The sequence below is a fragment of the Salvelinus alpinus genome, chromosome 21 (assembly GCF_045679555.1).
Source record: "Salvelinus alpinus chromosome 21, SLU_Salpinus.1, whole genome shotgun sequence".
Taxonomy (NCBI): domain Eukaryota; kingdom Metazoa; phylum Chordata; class Actinopteri; order Salmoniformes; family Salmonidae; genus Salvelinus; species Salvelinus alpinus.
The window spans coordinates 17,170,712-17,196,690 of record NC_092106.1 but is presented as its reverse complement, the minus strand read 5'-3'; the positions used below and the strand labels follow the sequence as shown (position 1 = coordinate 17,196,690).

General features: G+C 45.3%; 1 protein-coding gene across 6 annotated transcripts; it reads right to left on the bottom strand.

The window, feature by feature from the left end:
• Nucleotides 1-4,485: 4,485 nt before the first annotated feature.
• LOC139547933 (serine/threonine-protein kinase DCLK1-like) lies at nucleotides 4,486-25,699 on the bottom strand. Of its 6 annotated transcripts, none has more exons than XM_071357136.1 (16): nucleotides 25,363-25,686; nucleotides 24,435-24,797; nucleotides 22,228-22,580; nucleotides 15,103-15,202; nucleotides 14,861-14,977; nucleotides 12,365-12,459; nucleotides 11,005-11,092; nucleotides 10,359-10,537; nucleotides 9,871-9,990; nucleotides 9,482-9,628; nucleotides 7,723-7,856; nucleotides 7,470-7,547; nucleotides 6,319-6,409; nucleotides 6,148-6,228; nucleotides 5,945-6,058; nucleotides 4,486-5,630 (listed from the first exon to the last, which is right to left on the bottom strand). In XM_071357136.1, the coding sequence occupies exons 2-16, from the start codon at nucleotides 24,793-24,795 to the stop codon at nucleotides 5,379-5,381; spliced, it is 2,310 nt and encodes a 769-aa protein (XP_071213237.1). In that variant the 5' UTR covers nucleotides 24,796-24,797; nucleotides 25,363-25,686; the 3' UTR covers nucleotides 4,486-5,378. The 6 variants fall into 6 exon arrangements, with proteins under 6 accessions (XP_071213237.1, XP_071213236.1, XP_071213238.1 ...); XM_071357135.1 differs by having other exon boundaries at nucleotides 6,319-6,415; nucleotides 25,363-25,685; XM_071357137.1 differs by lacking the exons at nucleotides 4,486-5,630; nucleotides 5,945-6,058; nucleotides 6,148-6,228; nucleotides 7,470-7,547; nucleotides 7,723-7,856 and having other exon boundaries at nucleotides 6,319-6,415; nucleotides 25,363-25,691.
• Between the last annotated feature and the right edge of the window lie 280 nt (nucleotides 25,700-25,979).

The window sequence follows — 25,979 nt, the reverse complement described above, 5'->3', positions numbered from 1 at the left end:
TCTTCTCTCTCTAGACCTGTCAACTCACTGTCCACTCTCTAGACCTGTCAACTCACTGTTCTTCTCTCTCTAGACCTGTCAACTCACTGTCCTTCTCTCTCTAGAACTGTCAACTCACTGTGCTTATCTCTCTCTAGACCTGTCAACTCACTGTACTTCTCTCTCTAGACCTGTCAACTCACTGTGCTTCTCCCTCTAGACCTGTCAACTCACTGTCCTTCTCTCTCTAGACCTGTCAACTCACTGTCCTTCTCTCTCTAGACCTGTCAACTCACTGTCCTTATCTCTCTCTTGACCTGTCAACTCACTGTACTTCTCTCTCTAGACCTGTCAACTCACTGTGCATCTCTCTCTAGACCTGTCAACTCACTGTCCTTCTCTCTCTAGACCTGTAAACTTGCTGTCCTTCTCTCTCTAGACCTGTCAACTCACTGTCCTTCTCTCTCTAGACCTGTCAACTCACTGTTCTTCTCTCTCTAGACCTGTCAACTCACGGTCCTTCTCTCTCTAGACCTGTCAACTCACTGTCCTTCTCTCTCTAGACCTGTCAACTCACTGTCCTTCTCTCTCTAGACCTGTCAACTCACTGTTCTTCTCTCTCTAGACCTGTCAACTCACTGTGCTTCTCTCTCTAGACCTGTCAACTCACTGTACTTCTCTCTCTAGACCTGTCAACTCACGGTCCTTCTCTCTCTAGACCTGTCAACTCACTGTGCTTCTCTCTCTAGACCTGTCAACTCACTGTGTCTCTGTCTAGACCTGTCAACTCACTGTGTCTCTGTCTAGACCTGTCAACTCACTGTTCTTCTCTTACTAGACATGTCAACTCACTGTTCTTCTCTCTCTAGACATGTCAACTCACTGTGCTTCTCTTACTAGACATGTCAACTCACTGTTCTTCTCTTACTAGACATGTCAACTCACTGTTCTTCTCTCTCTAGACCTGTCAACTCACTGTGCTTCTCTCTCTAGACATGTCAACTCACTGTGCTTCTCTTACTAGACATGTCAACTCACTGTTCTTCTCTTACTAGACATGTCAACTCACTGTTCTTCTCTCTCTAGACCTGTCAACTCACTGTGCTTCTCTCTCTAGACATGTCAACTCACTGTGCTTCTCTTACTAGACATGTCAACTCACTGTTCTTCTCTTACTAGACATGTCAACTCACTGTTCTTCTCTCTCTAGACCTGTCAACTCACTGTGTCTCTGTCTAGACCTGTCAACTCACTGTGTCTCTGTCTAGACCTGTCAACTCACTGTTCTTCTCTTACTAGACATGTCAACTCACTGTTCTTCTCTCTCTAGACATGTCAACTCACTGTGCTTCTCTTACTAGACCTGTCAACTCACTGTTCTTCTCTTACTAGACATGTCAACTCACTGTTCTTCTCTTACTAGACATGTCAACTCACTGTGCTTCTCTTACTAGACATGTCAACTCACTGTGCTTCTCTTACTAGACATGTCAACTCACTGTGTCTCTGTCTAGACCTGTCAACTCACTGTGTCTCTGTCTAGACCTGTCAACTCACTGTGCTTCTCTCTCTAGACCTGTCAACTCACTGTGTCTCTGTCTAGACCTGCCAACTTACTGTGCTTCTCAATTTCAATTAAATTCAATTTAAAGGCTTTATTGTCATGGGAAACATATGTTAACATTGCCAAAGCAAGTGAAGTAGATAATAAACAAAAGTTAAATAAACAATAAAAATGAACAGTAAATATTACACTCACAGAAGTTCCAAAAGAATAAAGACATTTCAAATGTCATATTATGTCTATATACGGTGTTGTAACAATGTGCAAATATGGAAAATAAATAAGTATAAATACGGATTGTATTTACAATGGTGTTTGTTCTTCACTGGTTGCCCTTCTGGCAACAGGTCACAAATCTTACTGCTGTGATGGCAGACTGTGGTATTTCACCCAGTAGATATGGGAGTTGATCAAAATTGGGTTTGTTTTTGAAATCTTTGTGGATCTGTGTAATCTGAGGGAAATATGTGTCTCTAATATGGTCATACATTTAGCAGGAGGTTAGGAAGTGCAGCTCAGTTTCCACCTCATTTTGTGGGCAGTGTGTGCATAGCCTGTTTTCTCTAAAGAGCCAGGTCTGCTTATGGCAGCCTTTCTCAATAGCAATGCTCACTGAGAATGTACATAGTCAAAGCTTTCCTTAAGTTTGGGTCAGTCACAGTGGTCAGGTATTCTGCCACTATGTACTCTCTGTTTAGGGCCAAATAGGATTCTAGTTTGCTCCGTTTTTTCGTTAATTCTTTACAATATGTTCAGTAATTATCTTTCTGTTTTCTCATGATTTGGTTGGATCTAATTGTGTTGCTGTCCTGGAGCTCTGTGGGGTCTGTTTGTGTTTGTTAACAGACACCTCGGCCTAAACATCAGCGCCACAGGTAACTTCCACAAAGCTGTGAATGAGCTGAGAGACAAGGCAAGAGGGCATTCTATGCCATCGAAAGGAACATAACATTTGACATACCAATTAGGATTTTGCTAAAAATACTTGAATCAGTTATAGAACCCATTGCCTTTTATGGTTGTGAGGTCTGGGGTCCGCTCACCAACCAAGAATTCATAAAATGGGACAAACACCAAATTGAGACTCTGCATTCAGAATTCTGCAAAAATATCCTCAGTGTACAACATAAAACTCCAAATAATGCATGCAGAGCAGAATTAAGCCAATACCCGCTAATTATCAAAATCCAGAAAAGAGCCGTTAAATTCTACAACCACCTAAAAAGAAGCGATTCCCAAACCTTCCATAACAAAGCCATCACCTACAGAGAAATGAACCTGGAGAAGAGTCCCCTAAGCAAGCTGGTCTTGGGGCTGTGCTTCTCTCTCTTTCTCTAGACCTGCCAACCAAAATTATTTTCCAATAGTTTTGTTCTAAACAATCGTTATTATTTCCGTTCCATTCCATTGTTTTGACCAGCAAAATAAAGTTCTAAACCGGTTTGAACCCCCAAAAAGTAACAGTTTATATTGATCCTTTCTGTTCCTTTTTAAACCTCTGAAATCCTTTTTTTAATATATATTTAGCTCGACATTAAATTACTTCACCAATCTGTGCAGATATAGCAGCTTGATATGGAGAGGGCAAGCCATAGTAGTTTACATGTATTAGACAGACAATTGTAGAGCGTGAGATGCAATTGAAATTTTGCGGGTTGGGAGAGAGTGAGAAAGGGTGGAGGAGGTGGTGGCTTGCCTTGAAGCATTGGGCATCTTGTTATAACATGAATTATCTGAATTAGGACCAGATTCTGATGCTGGTTTTCGGTTCTGTTTCTGAACCAGTTCCAACCCCTGGCTTACACACAGCAAGCTGAAAATTCAGGCTGTACTTAAAGCAGCTGCCATGACACCTCTGTTCTGACATACACTCACATACATGTACGGATTATTTATGGTTAACGATCGCTTTAAAAAGTCTATGTGCTGTCTAATGTTGGTATGAGATCCAGAACCTAATTGCACTTGATCTATAGTGCTCAGGCCAGGAATTGTACTTTAACTAGGTAATTATTTCACTATCAACATATTAACATATTAACTGAAACAAGGCCATTTCTTTACCAAAATAAAAAGCCATGAAAATGTCCATTAATAGCTTTCCCAATACACAACCCATTCCATAGTCCATTAAATGAGGACTTTTCTTGAACTGGCACACTGGCATAACAGTCATGGACAAAAATATATTCCATCAACCAATCCGTATGGTATAGCAGAATGCCTGGATAGCTTCTAGCTCCCTTCTCTGGTCCTCTGTAAAGTGTATAATATATTATATCTCCAGCAGCACCAAGAACTGGAGAATAGCTCAATGCTAGATAGTTAGATAGATGACTGGGCAGGGATGGGACGCAGCCATGGGTGGGCCTGGGAGGGCATAGGCACACCCACATGGGAGACTGGCCCACCCACTGGGGAGCAAGGCCCAGACAATCAGAATGAGTCTTTCCCCACAAAAGGGCTTTATTACAGACAGAAATACTTCTCAGTTTCCTCAGCTGGTCTCAGACAATCCCGCAGGTGAAGAAGCCGTATGTGTAGGTCCTGGGATGGCGTGCTTACACGTGGTCTGCGGCTGTGAGGCCGGTTGAACGTACTGCCAAATTCTCTAAAATGACATTGGAGGCATCTTATTGTAGAGAAATGAACATTCAATTATCTGGCAACAGCTCTGGTGGACATTTCTGCAGTCAGCATGCCAATTGCACGCTCCATCAACTTGAGCCATCTGTGGCATTGTGTTGTGTGACAAAACTACACATTTAGGAGTGGCCTTTTATTGTCCCCAGCACAAGGTATGCCTGTGTAATGATCATGCTGTTTAATCAGCTTCTTGATATGCCACGCCTGTCAGGTGGATGGATTATATTGGCAAAGGAGAAATGCTCACTAATAGGGATGTAAACAAATTTTAGAGAAATAAGCTTTTTATGCGTATAGAACATTTCTGTGATCTTTTATTTCAGCTCATGAAACATGGGACCAACACTTTACATGTGGCGTTTATATGTTTGTTCAGTATACATACATTATATCTTCACATTACACATTATTGAATGTTCTGAATCTGAGATTACATCGTTTCACTTGGAAGTGTTTTTCTACAGAATTAACTAAACAAGTTGTAATGAATTGGATGCTATATCACTTCACTTAAATAGATAACTGACTGTATGCATACATTTTCAAAATGAATAATAAATGTTTTTTAATTTATATAGTGCTTTTCAAGGACACAAAGTCATTATTATTATCATTATTATTTTTCAAAATGTATGTTTAATCACAGAAATACTTAAGACGACCTATTCAGGGCGTATGAGGTCCCGTCAAGTTAAATGGAAGATTTTGATCTGTAGGTTTACATAGTTGTTGTGTTAGCAGGTTGGTTGCCCTGCAGTACTCATCTCCCAACACCAGGGGACTTCAGCAGATGAGTAGTCAGTGTTTGCTGAAAAAAGGCTTAACTACTGTATGTCTATGTGGTGTCTTAGAAAAGATAAGCAGATACAGATTCTCTGCCTTAGTAACCTCTCAGGGCCAGAGCAGAACCCATCCAGAATACACCTTTAACCTTGACCCTAACCTCTAACCTCTAACCTTTAACCCTAACTGATTTCTGTGTATGGCTCTGACCCCAGTGTATCTTAGGGTTAACTGACAATGTAGCCGGAATGGCAAATCAATGTTTAAGTAATTGGCAGGCATCTTGACAGACTGTCATGAATACAGGGTCATGGGCTAGTGTTAGTACAGGAATGCGTGCCCCCTGTCCTTCCTCGTTCTCTTTCCATCCTCTTCTCCCCTCTCTCTTCCTTCGGGGTCTAGAAGTCTAGAAGGGGGAGGTAGGGGAGCGGACGGTGTCAGCGGAGCTAGGAGAGGTGGGGGAGGGGCTGGGGGAATAATCTTCTGACTCTGAAGTGAAATCAGCGGGAGAAAGGGCAGGGTTGTTGGAGCTTTGGCTGGCGCTAGTGGGGAAGCCAGTTGGTTGGGGATGGGGCTGGAGGCGGGGGCGGGACTTCAACCTCACACCCTGCTGGTGTCTTAGTCTGAAAATCTGCCGCTCCTTATCAAGAGGGGTGGTCTGAAAGGGAGAGAGGAGAGAGGGAGAGATGAGAGAGGGAGGAGAGAAGAGAGGGGGAGAGAGAAGGGGGAGAAAGAAAACAAAGAGAGAAAGAGATAGGGGGAGAGAGGGGCAAAGAGAGAGAATCAGGAGCGAGGAGAGAGGCAGAGAAAGAGAGAAGAGGGAGAGAGGTAGAGAGAGGGAGATGAGGTAGAAGAGGACATGCATTAGATGTCAGAGTTACATGTGAAGAACCTGTTTTGGGCTGTACACATTCTGAACAGTCCTAAACACCTACACAGCCTTGAGTAAGAATGACTAAGAGGGATCCTTACTGTGATAACAGACACTCCAGCAGTGGTGCTGCAGGCTTTAGGACCAGTGTTGAAGTGTTTCTTAATCTTCCCAGCCACAGACAGCTGCTGGTCGTTCACTAATCGCCCATCATCCTGGAACACAAACAGAACCTGGTCAACCAACACACACACACACACACACACCTACCGTATGTTCTATGTACTAAGTTCTAGTTACTCACATTGACCCAGGGGTGATCCAGAACCTGCAGAGCTGTGTATCTCTGTTCCACTTTCATCTGCAGCATCCCTGTGATCAGCTCCTACAGTAAATCAATCAAACAGCTTGTTTATTTATTTATTTGAATTAAAATGTTTTGTCACTAAGTGAAGGGATTAAACCATAGACCAACCTTAGCAGTGACAGACACGTTGTCCCAGGACGGTGAAGGGAAGTCTAGTTGTCCCGTTAGAATCTGGTCCAACAGAATCTCCTGGTCCTCACTGCTCCTTGACAAAAACAACAGCAAGTCTCATGTCATTATCATCATCAGCATTATAATGTTATCGTCTATCTGGGTATGCTGAAATACTATGGCCAGGATTCAATGCAAGGCGCGTTATAGCGCAGCAGACTAAAACTGACTTTAAAAGGTCATTTACGCTTCAGCCAACATGAGAATCTTTTACTATGAATGTGATCTCCACAAATGTCTGGGAAAATGCCTTTAGACAGCTTATTGTCGGTAGTCTAGTGCATTGAGCTAGAGAGTAAGACATAGAGCAGCACAGAGCCACTGAAGGGTTATAATGGTATTGTCTAGCTAGGTATCATAGAGCAGCACAGACCCACTGAAGGGTTATAATGGTATTGTCTAGCTAGGTATCATAGAGCAGCACTGACCCACTGAAGGGTTATAATGGTATTGTCTAGCTAGGTATCATAGAGCAGCACAGACCCACTGAAGGGTTATAATGGTATTGTCTAGCTAAGTATCATAGAGCAGCACTGACCCACTGAAGGGTTATAATGGTATTGTCTAGCTAGGTATCATAGAGCAGCACTGACCCACTGAAGGGTTATAATGGTATTGTCTAGCTAGGTATCATAGAGCAGTACAGACCCACTGAAGGGTTATAATGGTATTGTCTAGCTAGGTATCATATAGCAGCACAGACCCACTGAAGGGTTATAATGGTATTGTCTAGCTAGGTATCATAGAGCAGTACAGACCCACTGAAGGGTTATAATGGTATTGTCTAGCTAGGTATCATAGAGCAGTACTGACCCACTGAAGGGTTATAATGGTATTGTCTAGCTAGGTATCATAGAGCAGTACAGACCCACTGAAGGGTTATAATGGTATTGTCTAGCTAGGTATCATAGAGCAGTACAGACCCACTGAAGGGTTATAATGGTATTGTCTAGCTAGGTATCATAGAGCAGCACAGACCCACTGAAGGGTTATAATGGTATTGTCTAGCTAGGTATCATAGAGCACCACAGACTCACTGAAGGGTTATAATGGTATTGTCTAGCTAGGTATCATAGAGCACCACAGACCCACTGAAGGGAGGGAAGCCACACAGCAGGATGTATGTGATTACTCCAGCTGCCCAGATATCAACCTTCAGCCCGTACCTGTCAGGGGACAACACACACACACACACACACACACACACACACACACACACACACACACACACACACACACACACACACACACACACACACACACCTGTCAGATGAGAATACACACTCCTGTCAGAGGACAACACACAAACCCTTGTCACACACCTGTCACACATAGACGTACCCTGTCTCAGCGATGATCTCAGGTGCTACATAGGTGGGGGTGCCACAGACCAGGTAGAGGAGTCCATCCACCAGGCTAGCCAAGCCAAAGTCTCCCAACTTCAGAGACTTACTACCATCCTGGTGCTCATACACCTGGGACACACAGTGACTCGTTGCAGACTTTTAAAAGTAATTCATGGTTGAGTCGACATGTGTAGCGTTTACCATAAATGCGATTTTCCTGAACTTCAGGCGTTTAAAAGGTGCATTGAGTGGTGTGCCACATTATATCACACCTTGCGTTGAATCCCGGCTATATATAGTTTTACTCATTCAAGGGTTTTTCTTTATTTTTACTATGTTCTACATTGTAGAATAATAGTGAAGACATCAAAACCATGAAATAACACATATGGAATCATGTAGTAACCAAAAAAGTGTTAAACAAATTAAAATATATTTTATATTTGAGATTCTTCAAATAGCCACCCTTTGCCTTGATGACAGCTTTGCACACTCTTGGCAGAAGAGTGTCCCAACCAGCTTCATGAGGTAGTCACCTGGAATGTAATTCAATTAACAGGTGTGCATTTTTAAAAGTTAGTTTGTGGAATTTCTTTCCTTCTTAATGCGTTTCAGCCAATCAGTTGTGTTGTGACAAGGTGTGTGTGTGTCTGGGGGGAGGTATACAGAAGATAGCCCTATTTGGTAAGTTTCTTCAAGTGCAGTCGCAAAACCCATCAAGCGCTATGATGAAACTGGCTCTCATGAGGACCGCCCAGGAAAGGAAGACCCAGTGTTACCTCTGCTGCAGAGTATAAGTTCATTAGAGTTACGATTCTGCTTCACAGAGTTCAAGTAACTGTTCAGAGGAGACTGTGTGAGTCAGGCCTTCATGGTCGAATTGCTGCAAAGAAACCACTACTAAAGGACAACATTAAGAAGAAGAGACTTGCTTGGGCCAAGAAACACAAGTATTGGACATTAGACCGGTGGAAATTTGTCCTTTGGTCTGGAGTCCAAATTTGAGATTTTTTGTTCATGTCTTTGTGAGACGTGGTGTGGGAGAGCGGATGATCTCCGCATGTGTGGTTCCCACCGTAAAGCATGGAGGAGGAGGTGTTATCGTGTGGGGGTGCTTTGCTGGTGACACTGTCTGTGATTTATTTAGAATTCAAGGCACACTTAACCAGCATGGCTACAACAGCATTCTGCAGCAATATGCCATTCTATCTGGTTTGGTCTTAGTGGGACTATCATTTGTTTTTCAACAGGACAATGACCCAACACACCTCCAGGCTGCGTAAGGGCTATTTTACCAAGAAGGAGAGTGATGGAGTGCTGCATTAGATGACCTGGCCTCCACAATCCCCCAACCTGAAAAAAAATTGAGATGGTTTGGGATGAGTCAGACCGCAGAGTGAAGGAAACGGAGCCAAGTGCTCAGTATATGTGGGAACTCCTTCAAGGCTGTTGGAAAAGCATTCCAGGTGAAGCTGGTTGAGAGAATGCCAAGAGTGTGCAAAGCTGTCATCAAGGCAAAGGGTGGCTACTTTGAAGAATCTCAAATATAAAATAACAAAAATATTTGTTTAACACTTTTTTGGTTACTACATGATTCCATATGTGTTATTTCATAGTTTTGATGTCTTCACTATTATTGTACAATGTAAAAATAAAGAAAAACCCTTGAATGAGTAAGTGTTCTAAAACGTTTGACCGGTAGTGTATAAACATAAATAAACAAACACTCAAAAACATCATGTACACACACTCACCAGCAGGTTCTCAGGTTTGATGTCTCTGTGTACGATGTTGAGGCTGTGCAGGTACTTGATGGCACTGGCCAGGTTATATATCATTCCACTTGCATCTCTCTCTGTGTATTTATTAGAGGAGGTGATGGAATCAAATAGGTCACCCCCCTGTGGACCGATACACACATTACACCTCACAACAGGAAGAGTTGTAATGAACAGTGTTGACCTGCATGACTCTATCCATAACAGGGTGTAATCAATGAAACACCTGACCAGGTACAGCTCTTCTTGACCAGCTGGTCTAAGCTCCAGACCACTCAGCTGACTGTCTGTGCCCTTTCCTCTGTTTCCCTCTCTAAACCTGTCTCCAAATCTATTCTGTTCGTCTAACTGTTCTGTCAACTCACCTTGACCAGCTCCATGACCAGGTAAAGCTCGCTGTAGGTGTCCATTTCCTCGATCAGCAGGACAATGTTGGGATGTTTGACACGACGGAGGATGGACACCTCGTTCTGGATCATGTGTTCCTGGGGAATAACATCAAGTAGCGGTCAGGTTACAGATGTTAATAGTAGCTTAATAGTACTGTAGTGCAGGTAAAAATAATATAATAATACTACTACTACTATCAAACTACTGGAGACCATGCAGTCATTTTCAATAGGGGGAGAAGACATGAGGAAACTCATGTGACTTATCGGTCAGCTACTATGAGCTGAGCTCGATAACCGATCAGAAGAGGTAGGGTCTCACTAGCTAGCTTTGACATCCTGCTGGATAGGCTATTAGCGAATGTGACATATGTCGAAGATACACCCACAAAAAGAGAGCTCTGCAATTCCCTACTACTCTGTAGCTTTCGGTATAACTGGGCCGAAACAGGAGTAGTTCTTACCTTTCCCCTACATTTGACTTTGTTGATGATCTTCAGGGCGTATTCTCTGCCCGTACATCTCTCCACACACTCTCTGACAACAGCAAAGGTACCGTCACCTAAAGTCCTCCCCACCTTGTACCTCTCAGCGATGGACGGAGGGATGGAGGGACATTCATCACTCAGCAGGTTCAGCTCCGCTATCAAACCAGGCAAGCAGGAGAGTTCGGTTATGTCTGTTACTGCACTCTCCACTCCACAGTCCCCAGATTAATAAGAGCTAGATTCAATCTGTATCGCGGAAGATCAGCGCTATAGCCCAATATAAATGTAAAAGTAATTTACAATTGGGCCTACAAATGCAGCGTTTACCGTAAATTCAGTCTCCTCGAACGTGGGAACGTTGCCTTTAAATGTCAGTCACGCTATAGCGCTGAACTTCCGCGGTACGGATTGCACCTAGGCCTAAGTCTCTGTACAATAGGCACCCTATCCCCTATACAGTGTACTACTTTTACTTACTTTGTTTACTGACTTTTTCTGTATTGGTCAAAACAGTTCACTATAAAGGGAATAGGCTGCAATTTGGGACACATCCAATGCCTTCTAGAGCATGCTCAATGGAAAGCTGCCCTTAAACATGTATACAGCACGTCCTCTCTACTACCTTCACTTCCTGCTCCGTCTCCCTCATCCATGGAGCTACACACCTTGGTGGAGGCTAGAGACAGGGATGAGCCACTGTGTTGGGACCCCTGAGGCACGGAGAGATCATAAATGCTTTTTGAACACATGAATGTTGACAGTTTGGGCATCTATAGACTATCTATAGGGGGCCATCTACGGGGGACTATATATAGGGGACATCAACAGGGGACTACATATAGGGGACTATCAACAGGGGACTATCAATAGGGGACTATCTAAAGGGGGATATATATAGGGGCTATCAATAGGGGACTATATATAGGGGGTTATCAATAGGGGCCTATCTATAGGGGGCTATATATAGGATACTATCTATAGGGGGCCATCTATGGGGGACTATATATAGGGGACTATCAACAGGGGACTATATATAGGGGACTATCTAAAGGGGACTATATATAGGGGACTATCTAAAAGGGACTATCAATAGGGGACTATCTAAAGGGGGATATATAGGGGCTATCAATAGGGGACTATATATAGGAGACTATCTATAGGGGGCCATCTATGGGGCACTATATATAGGGGGCAGCAGGTAGCCTAGAGGTTAGAGCGTTGGGCCAGTACCCGAAAGGTTGCGAGATCAAATCCCCGAGCTGACAAGTAAAACATCTGTCGTTCTGCCCCTGAACAAGGCAGTTAACCCACTGTTCCTAGGATGTCATTGTAAATAAAAATGTGTTCTTAACTGACTTGCCTAGTTAAATAAAGGTAAAATAAAAAAATATAGGGGACTAAATATAAATATAGGGAACGTCTATAGATGACTATCTATAGGAGGCTATGGGCTCTGTTCAATCAGATTCATTTTAGCCGACATCCACATAGCGTTGTTTTGCCGGTGTCAGAGGTGGAACTGCTTTAGAGCTGTGAAATCCACAAGCTTCTGGAATTATATCTAAAGCGAACATTGCCATTGGCTGCACAGAGTCGCATTAAGTTAAGAGAAATCCCATGCAGCCTTGTTTACAAGTTCAAACACTGGAATGTGACGTGTAATCTATACCTTGTATAGATATAGGCTGATAGAAATCCTAATTATTTTTTAATAATGATTTTAATGATTTTCAAATTGTAACCTATAGACTACACTTTCTCGTTCTGAACTTCTAATGGGAGTGGGACGGGTGTGGCTTTGTAACAATGATCAAGAGCAGCATCTCACCGATTTGACAGCTCCAATGCAGTTATACCTCCGACACCGCCCAAAACATTAGCTATGTGGGTGCCGGATATCACCGGTTAACGCTTGATCTGATTGAATCTAGGCCTATGTTAAAGCGTTGTGATTATATTAGTAAAGCATTGTGTGGTCCTACCCTGTGTCGTCGGAGGCTGGCAGGACTGGTAGGAGAGGGGCTGGAGGACTTCCCAGATCGAGGAGTCGACAGCTGACTGCATACTGTCCCATTGGCTACAGTACAGACACAAGAGGTTAGAGGTTATAGAAAAACACTCCTCTCTGTAACGCTTGTCGTCTGGAGGAGAAGAAGAGGACCAAGGTGCAGCGTGGTAAGTGTTCATATCATTTAATAAAATATGCAACACTAAACAAAACAACAAACACGACAAACGCACAGTCCTCAAAGGTGACACAAACACTAAACCGGAAACAACCACCCACAAACACAGGTGGGAACAGGCTACCTAAAACTGATTCTCAATCAGAGACAATGATAGACAGCTGCCTCTGATTGAGAACCATATCAGGCCAAACACACAGAAATACAACACAAGGACAACATAGAACACCAGATATAGAATGCCCACCCAAACTAACGCCCTGACCAACCAAAACAGAGACATAAAAAGGATCTCTAAGGTCAGGACGTGACAGTACCCCCCCAAAGGTGCGGACTCCGGCCGCAAAACCTGAACCTATAGGGGAGGGTCTGGGTGGGCATTTCACTGCGGTGGCGGCTCTGGTGCGGGACGTGGACCCCGCCCCACCTTAGTCTTGGCCCACTTAGGTGGTGCCTCTGGAGCGGGGACCCTTACCGCCGACCCCAGAATAGACGGGCGACTCCGGCAGCGCCGGACCGGCGGGAGACTCTGGCAGCGCCGGAGTGAAGGGCAGCTCCGGCAGCGCCGGAGTGACGGGCGGCTTCGGCAGCTCCTGACTGACGGGCGGCTCCGGCAGCTCAGGACAGGAGGGAGACTCTGGCTGCTCCGGACAGGAGGGAGACTGGCTGCTCCGGACAGGAGGGAGACTCTGGCTTCTCCGGACAGGAGGGAGACTCTGGCTTCTCCGGACAGGAGGGAGACTCTGGCTGCTCCGGACAGGAGGGAGAGTCTGGAGGCTATGTACTAGAGGGCGTCGCTGGAGGCTCCGGACTGAAGGGCGACGCTGGAGGCTCCGGACTAGAGGGCGTCGCTGGAGGCTCCGGACTAGAGGGCGACGCTGGAGGCTCCGGGCTGACCTCCTTCGTTGGAGGCCTCATGCCATGGATCCTCAACGGGGGCTTCATGCTTCATGCCATGGATCCTCACTGGAGGCTTCGTGCCATGGATCCTCACAGGAGGCTTCGTGCCCTGGATCCTCACAGGAGGCTTCGTGCCCTGGATCATCACAGGAGGCTTTGTGCCATGGATCATTACTGGAGGCTTCGTGCCATGGATCATCACTGGAGGCTTCGTGCCATGGATCATCCCTGGAGGCTTCGTGCCATGGATCATCACTGGAGGCTTCGTGCCATGGATCATCACTGGAGGCCTCGTGCCATGGATTATCCCTGGAGGCTTCTTGCCATGGATTATCACTGGAGGCTTCGTGCCATGGATTATCACAGGAGGCTTCTTGCCATGGATTATCACTGGAGGCATTTTGCCATGGATTATCACTGGAGGCTTCGTGCCATGGATCACCACTGGAGGTTTCTTGCCATGGATCATCACTGGAGGCTTGGCTCTGGGAGAAGGCACAGGACTCACCAGGCTGGGGAGACATGCAGGAGGGTTAGTGCTTAGCACAGGCACAGAACTCACCAGGCTGGGGAGACATGCAGGAGGCCTTGTCCTTGGCCGAGGCACCGGATGCACTGGACCGTGGAGGCGCAGTGGCGGTCTCGAGCGCAGAGCTAGCACCACTCGTCCTGGCTGGATCCCCCCTGTAGCCCGGCAAGTGCGGGGAGTTGGAATAGGCCGCACTGGGCTGTGCTGTCGAACTGGAGACACCGTTCGTAGGGCTGGTGCCGTATACCCCGGGCTGAGGAGACGCACAGGAGACCAGATGCGCTGAGCCGGCATAATCCTTCCTGGATCGATGCCCACTCTAGCCCGGCAGATTCGAGGAACTGCGATGTAACGCACCGGGCTATGCGTGCGCACTGGGGACACCGTGCGCTTCACCGCATAACACCGTCACTCTCTCGCCACGGTAAGCACGGGGAGTTGGCTCAGGTCTCCTACCTGAGTCCGCCAATCTACCCGTGTGCCCCCAGTCCTCAAAGGTGACACAAACACTAAACCGGAAACAACCACCCACAAACACAGCTGGGAACAGGCTACCTAAATATGATTCTCAATCAGAGACAATGATAGACAGCTGCCTCTGATTGAGAACCATATCAGGCCAAACACACAGAAATACAACACAAGGACAAGATAGAACACCAGACATAGAATGCCCACCCAAACTAACGCCCTGACCAACCAAAACAGAGACATAAAAAGGATCTCTAAGGTCAGGACGTGACACTCACTCAGTTGGTTGCTGATAAGAAGGACAAATACATTGCTAAAAAAGTTGTTGATTCTGCAGATTAATTACTTATGCATGCACGCACAAAAACACATACACACTCACAGGGCCATACCTGAGCCTGAGCTTCGGCGTGAGCCTCCTCCTCTGGGTGAGCCTCCTCCTCTGGGTGAGTAGCGTCCCAGCAGAGAGGAGATCCGACCGTATGACGTCGACTTCACCACCCTACACTCTGGAGGGAGAGGACACTGTCAGATACCACACACACACATAAACATCTACAGTACACACACACACTAATTACTCCAATGAAATTCTAATTTAAATGTTATGGTACTGTTATTATAATTATCTCACCACTCTCATCTAAGAGGAAGTCATCTTGGTAGCGAAACTTCTCTGGACCACAAGCCATAAAGATGTCGTCATCACCAAAGAAGTCCTGAAGGCATGTCACCTGGAACAGACAGACAGCTAGACACTGTCAGTCACCTGGAACAAGGATACCACAAACAACTAGTCTTCACCCCCTCTCCTCACCAACTCTCCCCCTTCCTGCTATCACCCTCCCAGCCTCACCCTCTCCCCTCTCTCCACTCCTCACTTCTCACTTCTCCCACCTCCCCACCCCTCCCCCATATCCCTTCTCCTCTCTCCCTGATCCCCCCTCCCCACCTCCTTTCTTGCTCCCCGTCTACACCCTCCCCAACCTTCTCCTCCCATAGTCATATAGGCCTACAGCCTTAATGCATGTACAAGAAAAATACTGATTCATAGCTACAACATTACCACTGGAATTAAATGCCTCCCACTCAAAGACAGGCTTTTCCAGAGACAGGTGGTTTCAGAGACAGACCTTTTCAGAAACAAGCTACTGACAGGCTGTACAAGAAACCAGCTACTGAGAGGCTGTAGGGTGGATAACAGCGTTTGGCCATTAACCAAAAGGTTTCTGGTTCGAATCCCGGAGCAGACTAGCTGAAAAATCAGTTGATGTGCCCTTAAGCAAGTCACTTAAACCCAATTAAGAGTGTCTGCTAAATTACTTAAATGTAATGTTTTAAGAAAGGCTATTGGCAGGCTGTTTCAGGCTACTGACAAGCTGTTTCAGAGAGAGGCTAGTATCTGTCTTAGATCTGTTCATTCATTATTGAGAGACATTAGACAGACTGCTACAGTATGTCAAGCAGGAATGTCCATTATCAGAGATGCGTGTGGAGGGGAGAGGGAATGTATTCATATCAATAGCATGTACAAGTAGTCGTCAGGTTGAATATGATTACAGTAGCAATCAGTAACAAAATGTCAATGTAACTCTGCAGTAACACTAATCAATGTCTGAAATGAGCTTATAACCCGTATGTAAATCACACTGGGTGTTTATGAAGCGCTGAGAAGTTCCAGCTGGCTGCTATATTACTACAACTGCATCCCAAATGGAAAGTAGTGCACTATATTGGGAATAGGATATCATTTGAGACACAGCCTGCAGCTGCAGTGGAGGAGATGAATTATGAATGGCTTCAGACGGGAAGTCAGCACAACTGTACGTCGCTCCATTACTGTTCTGTAGCAGCTCCCTAACAGTTACTGTGGAGTCAGACACTTAGCTACACTACATGAAGCAAAGCTCCATTCACCACTCTGCTGACAGTACTCACGTTAGTCCAGGATTCTCAGCTGTAAGTTGTTGTATTTTCACCTCAGACAGATCACGTCAACAGGTCAACTTCACAGCTGATGTTCAGAAAACAAATTAGTGCAAGGCTGAGATTCAATCTGTATAACACTGTCAACAATTAGGTTTTTAAATGCTACATCACCATGTTTGCAGATATTGCATTTGTGGAAAACAATGTAGATGTCGGCTCAATTAGAAATTGCCTTTAAATAGCACATTGTCAACAGGTGTTGCTTTACTGTGCAGTAATAGCACAGTAATAAGACAGCAATAACACATTTCTAACAGTAATTACACAACAGCATCATCTGACCTTAGGAGATGAGCGCTGCTGAAGCCAAACATCAACAGACAATAAGCCTCAGGCAACAGTGACATCTCTACCACAGCTGTGAGGCGCACGCCATGTGCGTGTGTGTGTGTATATGTCCGTGAGTTTGTGTATGTCTGTGAATTGATTGCACAATCACCAATGAGAGGCCAAGTCAAGGATAGGTCAGATAGTTGCAGAGCACATAGTTGCCAAGCCCAAACCTGATACCCACTGTATAGAACTGTACTGTATGGTCCAACCCTGAAACCCACAGTAGATAACTGTACTCTATAGCCTAACTCTGTTACCCACTGTATAGAACTGTACTGTATGGTCCAACCCTGATACCCACTGTATAGAACTGTACTGTATAGCCAACCATGTTACCCACTGTATAGAACTGTACAGTGTAGCCCAACAATTTTACCCACTGTATAGAACTGTATTGTATGGTCCAACCCTGATTCCCACTGTATAGAACTGTACTGTACAGCCCAACCATGTTACAAACTGTATAGAACTGTACTCTATAGGCCAACCCTGATACCCACTGTATAGAACTATACTGTATAGCCCAACCCTGATACCCACTCTATAGAACTGTACTCTATAGGCCAACCCTGATACCCACTCTATAGAACTGTACTCTATAGGCCAACCCTGATACCCACTGTATAGAACTGTACTGTATAGCCCAACCCTGATACCACCTGTATAGAACTGTACTCTATAGGCCAACCCTGATACCACCTGTATAGAACTGTACTCTATAGCTCAACCCTAAAACCCACTGTATAGAACTGTACTCTATAGCCCAATACTGAGACCCACTGTAAGGAAATTTACTCCATAGCCCTACCTTCTTGCTCACTGTATAGAAATGTACTGAATTACCCAACCCTGATACCCACTATATAGAATTGTACTGTATAGCCCAACCCTGATACGCACTGTATAGAACTGTACAATATGGTCAGCACTGATACTCACTATATAGAATTGTACTGTATAGCCCAACCCTGATACCCACTGTATAGAACTGTACAGTATGGTCAGCACTGATACTCACTATATAGAACTGTACTGTATAGCCCAACCCTGATACCCACGGTGTAGAAATGGACTGAATTACCAAACCCTGATACCCACTGTATAGAACTGTACTGAATTACCAAACCCTGATACCCACTGTATAGAACTGTACTGTATAGCCCAACCCTGATACCCACTGTATAGGACTGTACAGTATGGTCAGTACTGATACTCACTATATAGAACTGTACTGTATAGCCCAACCCTGATACCTACTGTGTAGAACTGTACTTTATAGCCCAACCCTAATAACCACGGAACAGAACTGTACTATATGGTCCAACCGTGTTACCCACTGGATAGAAATGTACACTATAGCCCAACCCTGACACCCACTGTATATAACTGTACTGTGTAGCCCAACCCTGGTACCCACTGTATAGAACTGTACTGTATAGCCCAACCCTGACACCCACTGTATAGAACTGTACTGTGCGATCCAACCAAGATACCCACTGTACAGAACTATACTCTATAGTCCAGGCATTATACCCACTGTATAAAACTGTCCTGCATGGTCCAACCCTGAAACTCACTGTATATAACAGTACTGTATAGGCCAAACCTGATACCCACTGTATAGAACTGTATTGTATGGTCCAACCCTGATACCCACTGCATAGAAATGTACTGTATAGCCCATCCCTGTCACCCACTGTATAGAACTATACATTATAGACCAACCCTGATAAACACTGTATAGAACTGTACTCTATGGTCCAACCCTGATACCCACTGTATAGAACTGTACTCTGTAGCCCAACCCTGTTACCCACTGTATATACATTTACTCTATAGCCCAACACTATAACCAACTGCAGAGTACTGTAATGTGTAGACCAACCCTGATATCCACCGTAAAGAACTGTCCTCTATAGCCCAACCCTGATACCCACTGTATAGAACTGTACTGTACAGTCCAGCCCTGATACCCACTGTACTCTATAGCCCAACCCTGATACCCAATTTATAGAACTGTACTGTAGAGCCCAACCCTGATACCCAATGTACAGAACTGTACTGTATAGCACAAACCTGATATCCACTGTATAGAACTGTACTCTATAGCCCAACCCTATTACCCACTGTGTTGAACTGTGCTCTAAAGCCCAAACCTGTTACCCACTGTATAGATCTGTACTCTATAGCCCAACCCTGATACCCACTGTACTCTATAGCCCAACCCTGATACCCACTGTTTAGAACTGTACTTTATAGCCCAACACTGTAACCCACTGTAGAGTACTCTACTGTGCAGCCCAACCCTGATATCCACTGTATAGAATCGTACTCTATAGGCCAACCCTGTAACCCACTTTAAAGAACTGCAATGTATAGCCCACCTATGACACCCACTGTATAGAACTGTACTCTATAGCCCAACCCTGACACCCATTGTATAGAACTGTACTCTATAGCCCAACACTGTAACCCACTGTAGAGTACTCTACTGTGTACCCCAACCCTGAAATCCACTGTATAGAACTGTACTCTATAGCCCAACCCTGATACCCACTGTTTAGAACTGTACTTTATAGCCCAACACTGTAACCCACTGTAGAGTACTCTACTGTGTAGCCCAACCCTGATATCCACTGTATAGAACTGTACTCTATAGCCCAACACTGTAACCCACTGTAGAGTACTCTACTGTGTACCCCAACCCTGAAATCCACTGTATAGAACTGTACTCTATAGCCCAACCCTGATACCCACTGTTTAGAACTGTACTTTATAGCCCAACACTGTAACCCACTGTAGAGTACTCTACTGTGTAGCCCAACCCTGATATCCACTGTATAGAACTGTACTCTATAGCCCAACACTGTAACCCACTGTAGAGTACTCTACTGTGTAGCCCAACCCTGATACCCACTGTACAGAACTGTACTGTACGGTCCAACCCTGTTACCCACTGTACAGAACTGTACTGTACGGTCCAACCCTGATACCCACTGTATAGAACTGTACTCTATAGCTCAACCCTGTTACCAACTGTATAGAACTGTACTGTATGGTCCAACCCTGATACCCACTGTATAGAATTGTACTGTGTAGCCATACCCTGATACCTATAGTATAGAACTCTACTTTATAGCCCAACCGTGATACCCACTGTATAGAACTGTACTGTATGGTCCAACCCTGATACCCACTGTATAGAACTGCACTGTGTAGCCCAACCCTGATACCCACTCTATAGAACTGAACTTTTTAGCCCAACCCTGACAAACAATGTATATAACTGTACTTTATGGTCCAACCCTGATACCCACTGTATTGAACTGTACTCTGTAGCCCAGCCCTGATACCCACTGTATAGAACTGTACTCTATAGCCCAAACGTGTTACTCACTGTATAGAACTGTACTGTATGGTCCAACCCTCGTACCAACTGTATAGACATGTCTTGTTAGCCCAACCCTTTTACCCACTTTAAAGAACTTTACTGTGTAGCCAAACCCTGTTGACCACTGTGTAGAAATGTACTCTATAGCCCAACCCTGATGCCCACTGTGTAGAAATGTACTCTATAGCTCAACCCTGTTACCAACTGTATAGAACTCTACTGAATTGCCCAACCCTTTTGCCAACTGTATAGAACTGTACTCTATGGTCCTGCCCTGATACCCACTGTTTAGAACTGTACTCTATAGCCCAACACTGTAATCCTCTGTAGAGTAATGTACTGTGTAGCCCAACCCTGATACCCACTGTATAGAACTGTACTCTATAGCCCAACCCTGTAACCCACTGTAGAGTACTCTACTGTGTAGCCCAACCCTGATATCCACTGTATAGACAAGTACTCTATAGCTCAACCCTGTTACGCACTGTTTAGAACTGTACAGCCCAACCCTGTTATGCACTGTATAGAACTGCACTGTATAGCCCAAACCTGTTACCTACCATATAGAACTGTACTGTATGGTCCATCCCTGATACCCGCTGTGTAGGACTGTACTCTATAGCCCAACCCTGTAACCCACTTAATAGAACTGTACTGTATAGCCCAACCCTGACACCCACTGTATAGAACTGTACTGTATGGTCCAACCCTGATACCCACTGTATAGAACTGTACTGTACGGTCCACCCCTGATACCCACTGTATAGAACTGCACAGTATAGCCCAACCCTGTTACACACTATATAGAACTGTACTGTATAGCCCAAACCTGATATCCACTGTATTGAACTGTACTCTGTAACCCAACCCTGTTACCCACTGTATAGAACTGTACTGTATAGCCCAACCCTGTTACACAGTATATAACTCTACTGTATAGCCTAAAATCTGATACCCACTGTATTGAACTGTACTCTGTAACCCAACCCTGTTACCCACTGTATAGAACTGTACTCTATAGCCCAACACTATAACCAACTGTAGAGTACTGTACTGTGTAGACCAACCCTGATATTCACTGTAAAGAACTGTACTCTATAGCCCAACCCTGATACCCACTGTATAGAACTGTAATGTATAGCCCAAACCTGAAATCCATTTGTCTCACTTAGTAGCACAGAGAGCATATTAGCCTCATAAATCATCAACTGGAGAAACAATGATATTGAACCAAAAGTGTGTGACTGGAGAACTCTTGTCAATACTTTCTAATTCTACCATCATTATTTAATGAGACAGTGAAGTTAAACTGAACCGGATGAATAGGGTGAACCGCAGACATTACAGATGAATCCCTGAATGCATTTCATCTGCATGATACTGATGATGGAATATACAGCTACTATCTCCGGTCATGTCTGGGCCATACGAGTACCCTGCACCATTCTCTAGCCTTCCTCGATAGCACTGACATACACACTGTTCTGCAACACTGAGCCACACACAGACAACATTCCCACTGCACCACTCTGCCGCAGAGGCTGTTCCTTAGCAACCAGCCTAGGCAACCAGATCACCATAGAAACCGTCCAGGAGAGAAAAAAGAAAAACTACATCGGAGTTTATTTGATAGAACCAATATAAAAGAGGATAGACTGACTATTAATAGGCCTATCACAACTAAACATCATGATTCCCAACTCTACTTGCCTCTCTGAATCACTTCTCATTTTTACTCTCTCTAGAGAGTGTTAAAGGTGTTAAAGGTCTGTGTTCATGGGATTTAAACCATATAGTCATCTGGTCATAAAGGCTATACTTCAGAAATATTTAAAGATCATTCATTGTGAAAATGTCTCAGTGAAACTGTGCTCCTGAAACGCCTACTGACTGGGTTAATAAAGGATGATAACACAGCAGACTGAGTCCCAGAAACCTACTTCTAACTCTAATTGTCTTATAGCCATTCCCTCTGAGTCTGTGGGGGAAGCTAAGCCTGAGAACCAGGCAGTAAATTCACTAGTACAACCGTAATTCATAACCTACCAGCTTCCCGTCCACGGTGTACAGACTCTTGACAACCCCAGAGTCCAGCTTGATGGCGTCTGTGATGTCAGAGAGAACCTGTTCAAAGGAGTGGGCAGTCTTCTTGTTGAGGAGGATGCGGATGGCCTTACGAGGCTTCACCCCGCTGCGGATGATGGTGACCAGTTTGGGCCGAATGAAGTCCTTACTCTCCCTGGTCTCCGGGGCCCCAGCCTTGGCACTGCCCAGGGATGGGGGGCCACGTGCAGAGGCAGCCGCAGCTGTCTTCACCCCAACTGACCAGTTGGGGTTGACATTCTTAGTGTAGTCCAGCTTCTTGTATGACTCTATGGAGCCACACACATAGCTCTCTCCTGCAGGTAGGCAACACACAGAGATAGGCCGACATGGTCACAGCAACCATAGACTCACATCACTGAATGCACCACATAATGACACAGCTATGACATTTAGATTATAGAGTTTACAGACCTATTGGAAATATACTATATGCCTACTATATAGGCCTACTGGAGCAGGTCACTCATTGTACAGTTGGAAACCTAGAACAATGCACAACTTATTTTGTTCTCAGACTTCTACTGTCCCAACCCTTAGGCTTAGCTGCTCAATAGTGTCTCATCCCATCCCTTAGGGTTAGCTGCTCAATATTGTCCCCTCTCTTAGGGTTAGCTGCTCAATACTGTCTCATCCCATCCCTTAGGGTTAGCTGCTGAATACTGTCCCCTCCCTTAGGGTTAGCTGCTCAATACTGTCCCATCCCTTAGGGTTAGCTGCTGAATATTGTCCCATCCCTTAGGGTTAGCTGCTCAATACTGTCCCATCCCTTAGGGTTAGCTGCTCAATACTGTCCCCTCCCTTAGGGTTAGCTGCTCAATACTGTCCCTTCCCTTAGGGTTAGCTGCTCAATACTGTCCCCTCCCTTAGGGTTAGCTGCTCAATACTGTCCCATCCCTTAGGGTTAGCTGCTCAATACTGTCTCATCCCATCCTTTAGGGTTAGCTGCTCAATACTGTCTCATTCCAACCCTTAGGGTTAGCTGCTCAATACTGTCCCTTCCCTTAGGGTTAGCTGCTCAATACTGTCCCATCCCTAAGGGTTAGCTGCTCAATACTGTCCCATCCCTTAGGGTTAGCTGCTCAATACTGTCCCTTCCCTTAGGGTTAGCTGCTCAATACTGTCTCATCCCATCCTTTAGGGTTAGCTGCTCAATACTGTTTCATCCCAACCCTTAGGATTAGCTGCTCAATACTGTCCCATCCCTTAGGGTTAGCTGCTTAATACTGTCTCATCCCATCCTTTAGGGTTAGCTGCTCAATACTGTCTCATTCCAACCCTTAGGGTTAGCTGCTCAATACTGTCCCTTCCCTTAGGGTTAGCTGCTCAATACTGTCCCATCCCTAAGGGTTAGCTGCTCAATACTGTCCCATCCCTTAGGGTTAGCTGCTCAATACTGTCCCTTCCCTTAGGGTTAGCTGCTCAATACTGTCCCATCGCTTAGGGTTAGCTGCTCAATACTGTCTCATCCCTTAGGGTTAGCTGCTAAATACTGTCCCATCCCATCCCGTAGGGTTAGCTGCTCAATACTGTCTCATCCCATCCTTTAGGGTTAGCTGCTCAATACTGTCTCATCCCTTAGGGTTAGCTGCTCAATACTGTCCCATCCCATCCCGTAGGGTTAGCTGCTCAATACTGTCTCATCCCATCCCTTAGGCTTAGCTGCTCATACTGTCCCATCCCATCCCTTAGGGTTAGCTGCTCAATACTGTCTCATCCTATCCCTTAGGCTTAGCTGGTCAATACTGTCCCATCCCATCCCTTAGGGTTAGCTGCTCAATACTGTCTCATCCTATCCCTTAGGCTTAGCTGCTCAATACTGTCTCATCCTATCCCTTAGGCTTAGCTGCTCAATACTGTCCCATCCCTTAGGGTTAGCTGCTCAATACTGTCCCACCCCATCCCTTAGGGTTAGCTGCTAAATGCTGTCTCGTCCCTTAGGGTTAGCTGCTCAATACTGTCCCATCCCTTAGGGTTAGCTGCTCAATACTGTCTCATCCCATCCCTTAGGGTTAGCTGCTCAATACTGTCTCATCCCAACCCTTAGGGTTAGCTGCTCAATACTGTCTCATCCCAACCCTTAGGGTTAGCTGCTCAATACCGTCTCATCCCAACCCTTAGGGTAGGGTTAAGGTTAAGGGTTAGCTTACCTTCCTCCAGCTGCTCCATGCCGGATATTCTCTTGGTCCCGTCAATAGAGTAGATGGTCCGGACCCCCTGGGGCAGGTTCACATTATCTGACAGGGAGCGGGTCAGATCAGCCAAAAGGGCATCTATAGACCGGAACCTGTCCTGGGAAATAGCGTAGACAATCCCTTTGAAGTAGCGGTCTCCATTGCGATAAAAGCGGACCTTCTTGGCCTTCTTCTCCGAGGCTAGAGACTGCAGGGTCCGGGTCCTGTACAGACTACAGTGGGCGCTGTGAGTGGGGCTCGGCAGCCCGTTGTTCCTGGAGCCTCTGCTGGTATTTCTCTGGGCTTTCTCCCGCTCGTCAAAGTGCTCCAGCTCCATGACTGTAGTGATGTTACACAGAAAGAGACAAATCAGGGAGGGGAACATTATAAATGAGAACGTTTAAACCTCAAGCAACTTATTTTCCTTTGCAGAATAAATAAGTCATCCTTTAGTTTTAGTTGAATGTCATATAGGCCTACTGGAGAGAGTAGAATCAATTGGATTTCTGCATGAACTCTGAGGTCGTGTCCGACATTCAGTGGTGCTGAATGGACAGCGCCGCAGGTGCGGATCTCCTAGCAGCTAGCTAGTCTGACAGGTAGTCTATAGTGGTGGCAGTAGTCAGATTGAACTCCGTGGTGCTGAACGGACAGCGCTGCTGGCTAGCCAGATATAATTCTCCTGCTTGTGGGCAGTTTGTCACATACTGAAAATTAGCTCTTTCTGAGGCACATAAAAATCTGATTGGAGGCTATAGCACGCTCACACGTCATGCTCTTTAGTTTCGTCTACCACCCAATTGGCACTGTGATTCTAATCAAATGTAACGTTTGTTTTGATCATATTCATTTCTGACAACATAACCCCAGCTGTTGTTAAATGACACGGCAAATAACTACTTACCTTTATTTGAAGTCGGATGCAGTCAACCGTGTCAGTGTTTAGCAATTGCATATATCAGCTTTCCAATCGGCTGTGTCAGTGCTGATATGTGTAGTATGATGGCCCGCCTGAGCGGCAGAAGAAGCATCCGCCCCTTTGTTGCTCTGTGATTGAGCAAGTGTGAGCAGCACAAGCTGCAGCTGGTTTTTGTCTCTAGCAGTGATTTCCATTTGGCCGTCACTCATTGACATGCAGGTCTTCCAAGGGAAGCACCAAGCATCTCACCTAACACGCTCCCTTCTCTCTCATCTTCTCTCCACCCCTCTAGATGCGCTGAAACAAGGGCGCAGGCGGTCATTACTCTACTAGTCTCTCAGTGCACTAACTGCACTGACAGACACGAGGCTTTTCAGCAACATGCTTGTTCATAACGCAGATAGACAAAATTTGTGCACTAGGAAATAGTTTGCCATTTGGTAAGCAGGCATGAGACAGCATGGGCATCTGTATGCTGGTGCTGAGGAGGATGTCTAGCAGTGTCTGCAGTAGTGTACTATACTGCATGCACAAACACAGGATGACCAAACCCAAATATGTCTGTAACAACCTAATAATGATTAAGCTGTACACACACACAG

Bases quoted from the DNA above. Each gene is read 5' to 3' on its own strand.
- LOC139547933 (XM_071357135.1), bottom strand. From the start codon at position 24,795: ATGGAGCTGGAGCACTTTGACGAGCGGGAGAAAGCCCAGAGAAATACC. The intron at 10,538-11,004 runs GTAGTAGAGAGG...CTGGTTTGATAG, and splicing joins AGACGGAGCAGGAAGTGAAG to CGGAGCTGAACCTGCTGAGT. The intron at 9,991-10,358 runs GTAAGAACTACT...GTTATTCCCCAG, and splicing joins AAGTCAAATGTAGGGGAAAG to GAACACATGATCCAGAACGA.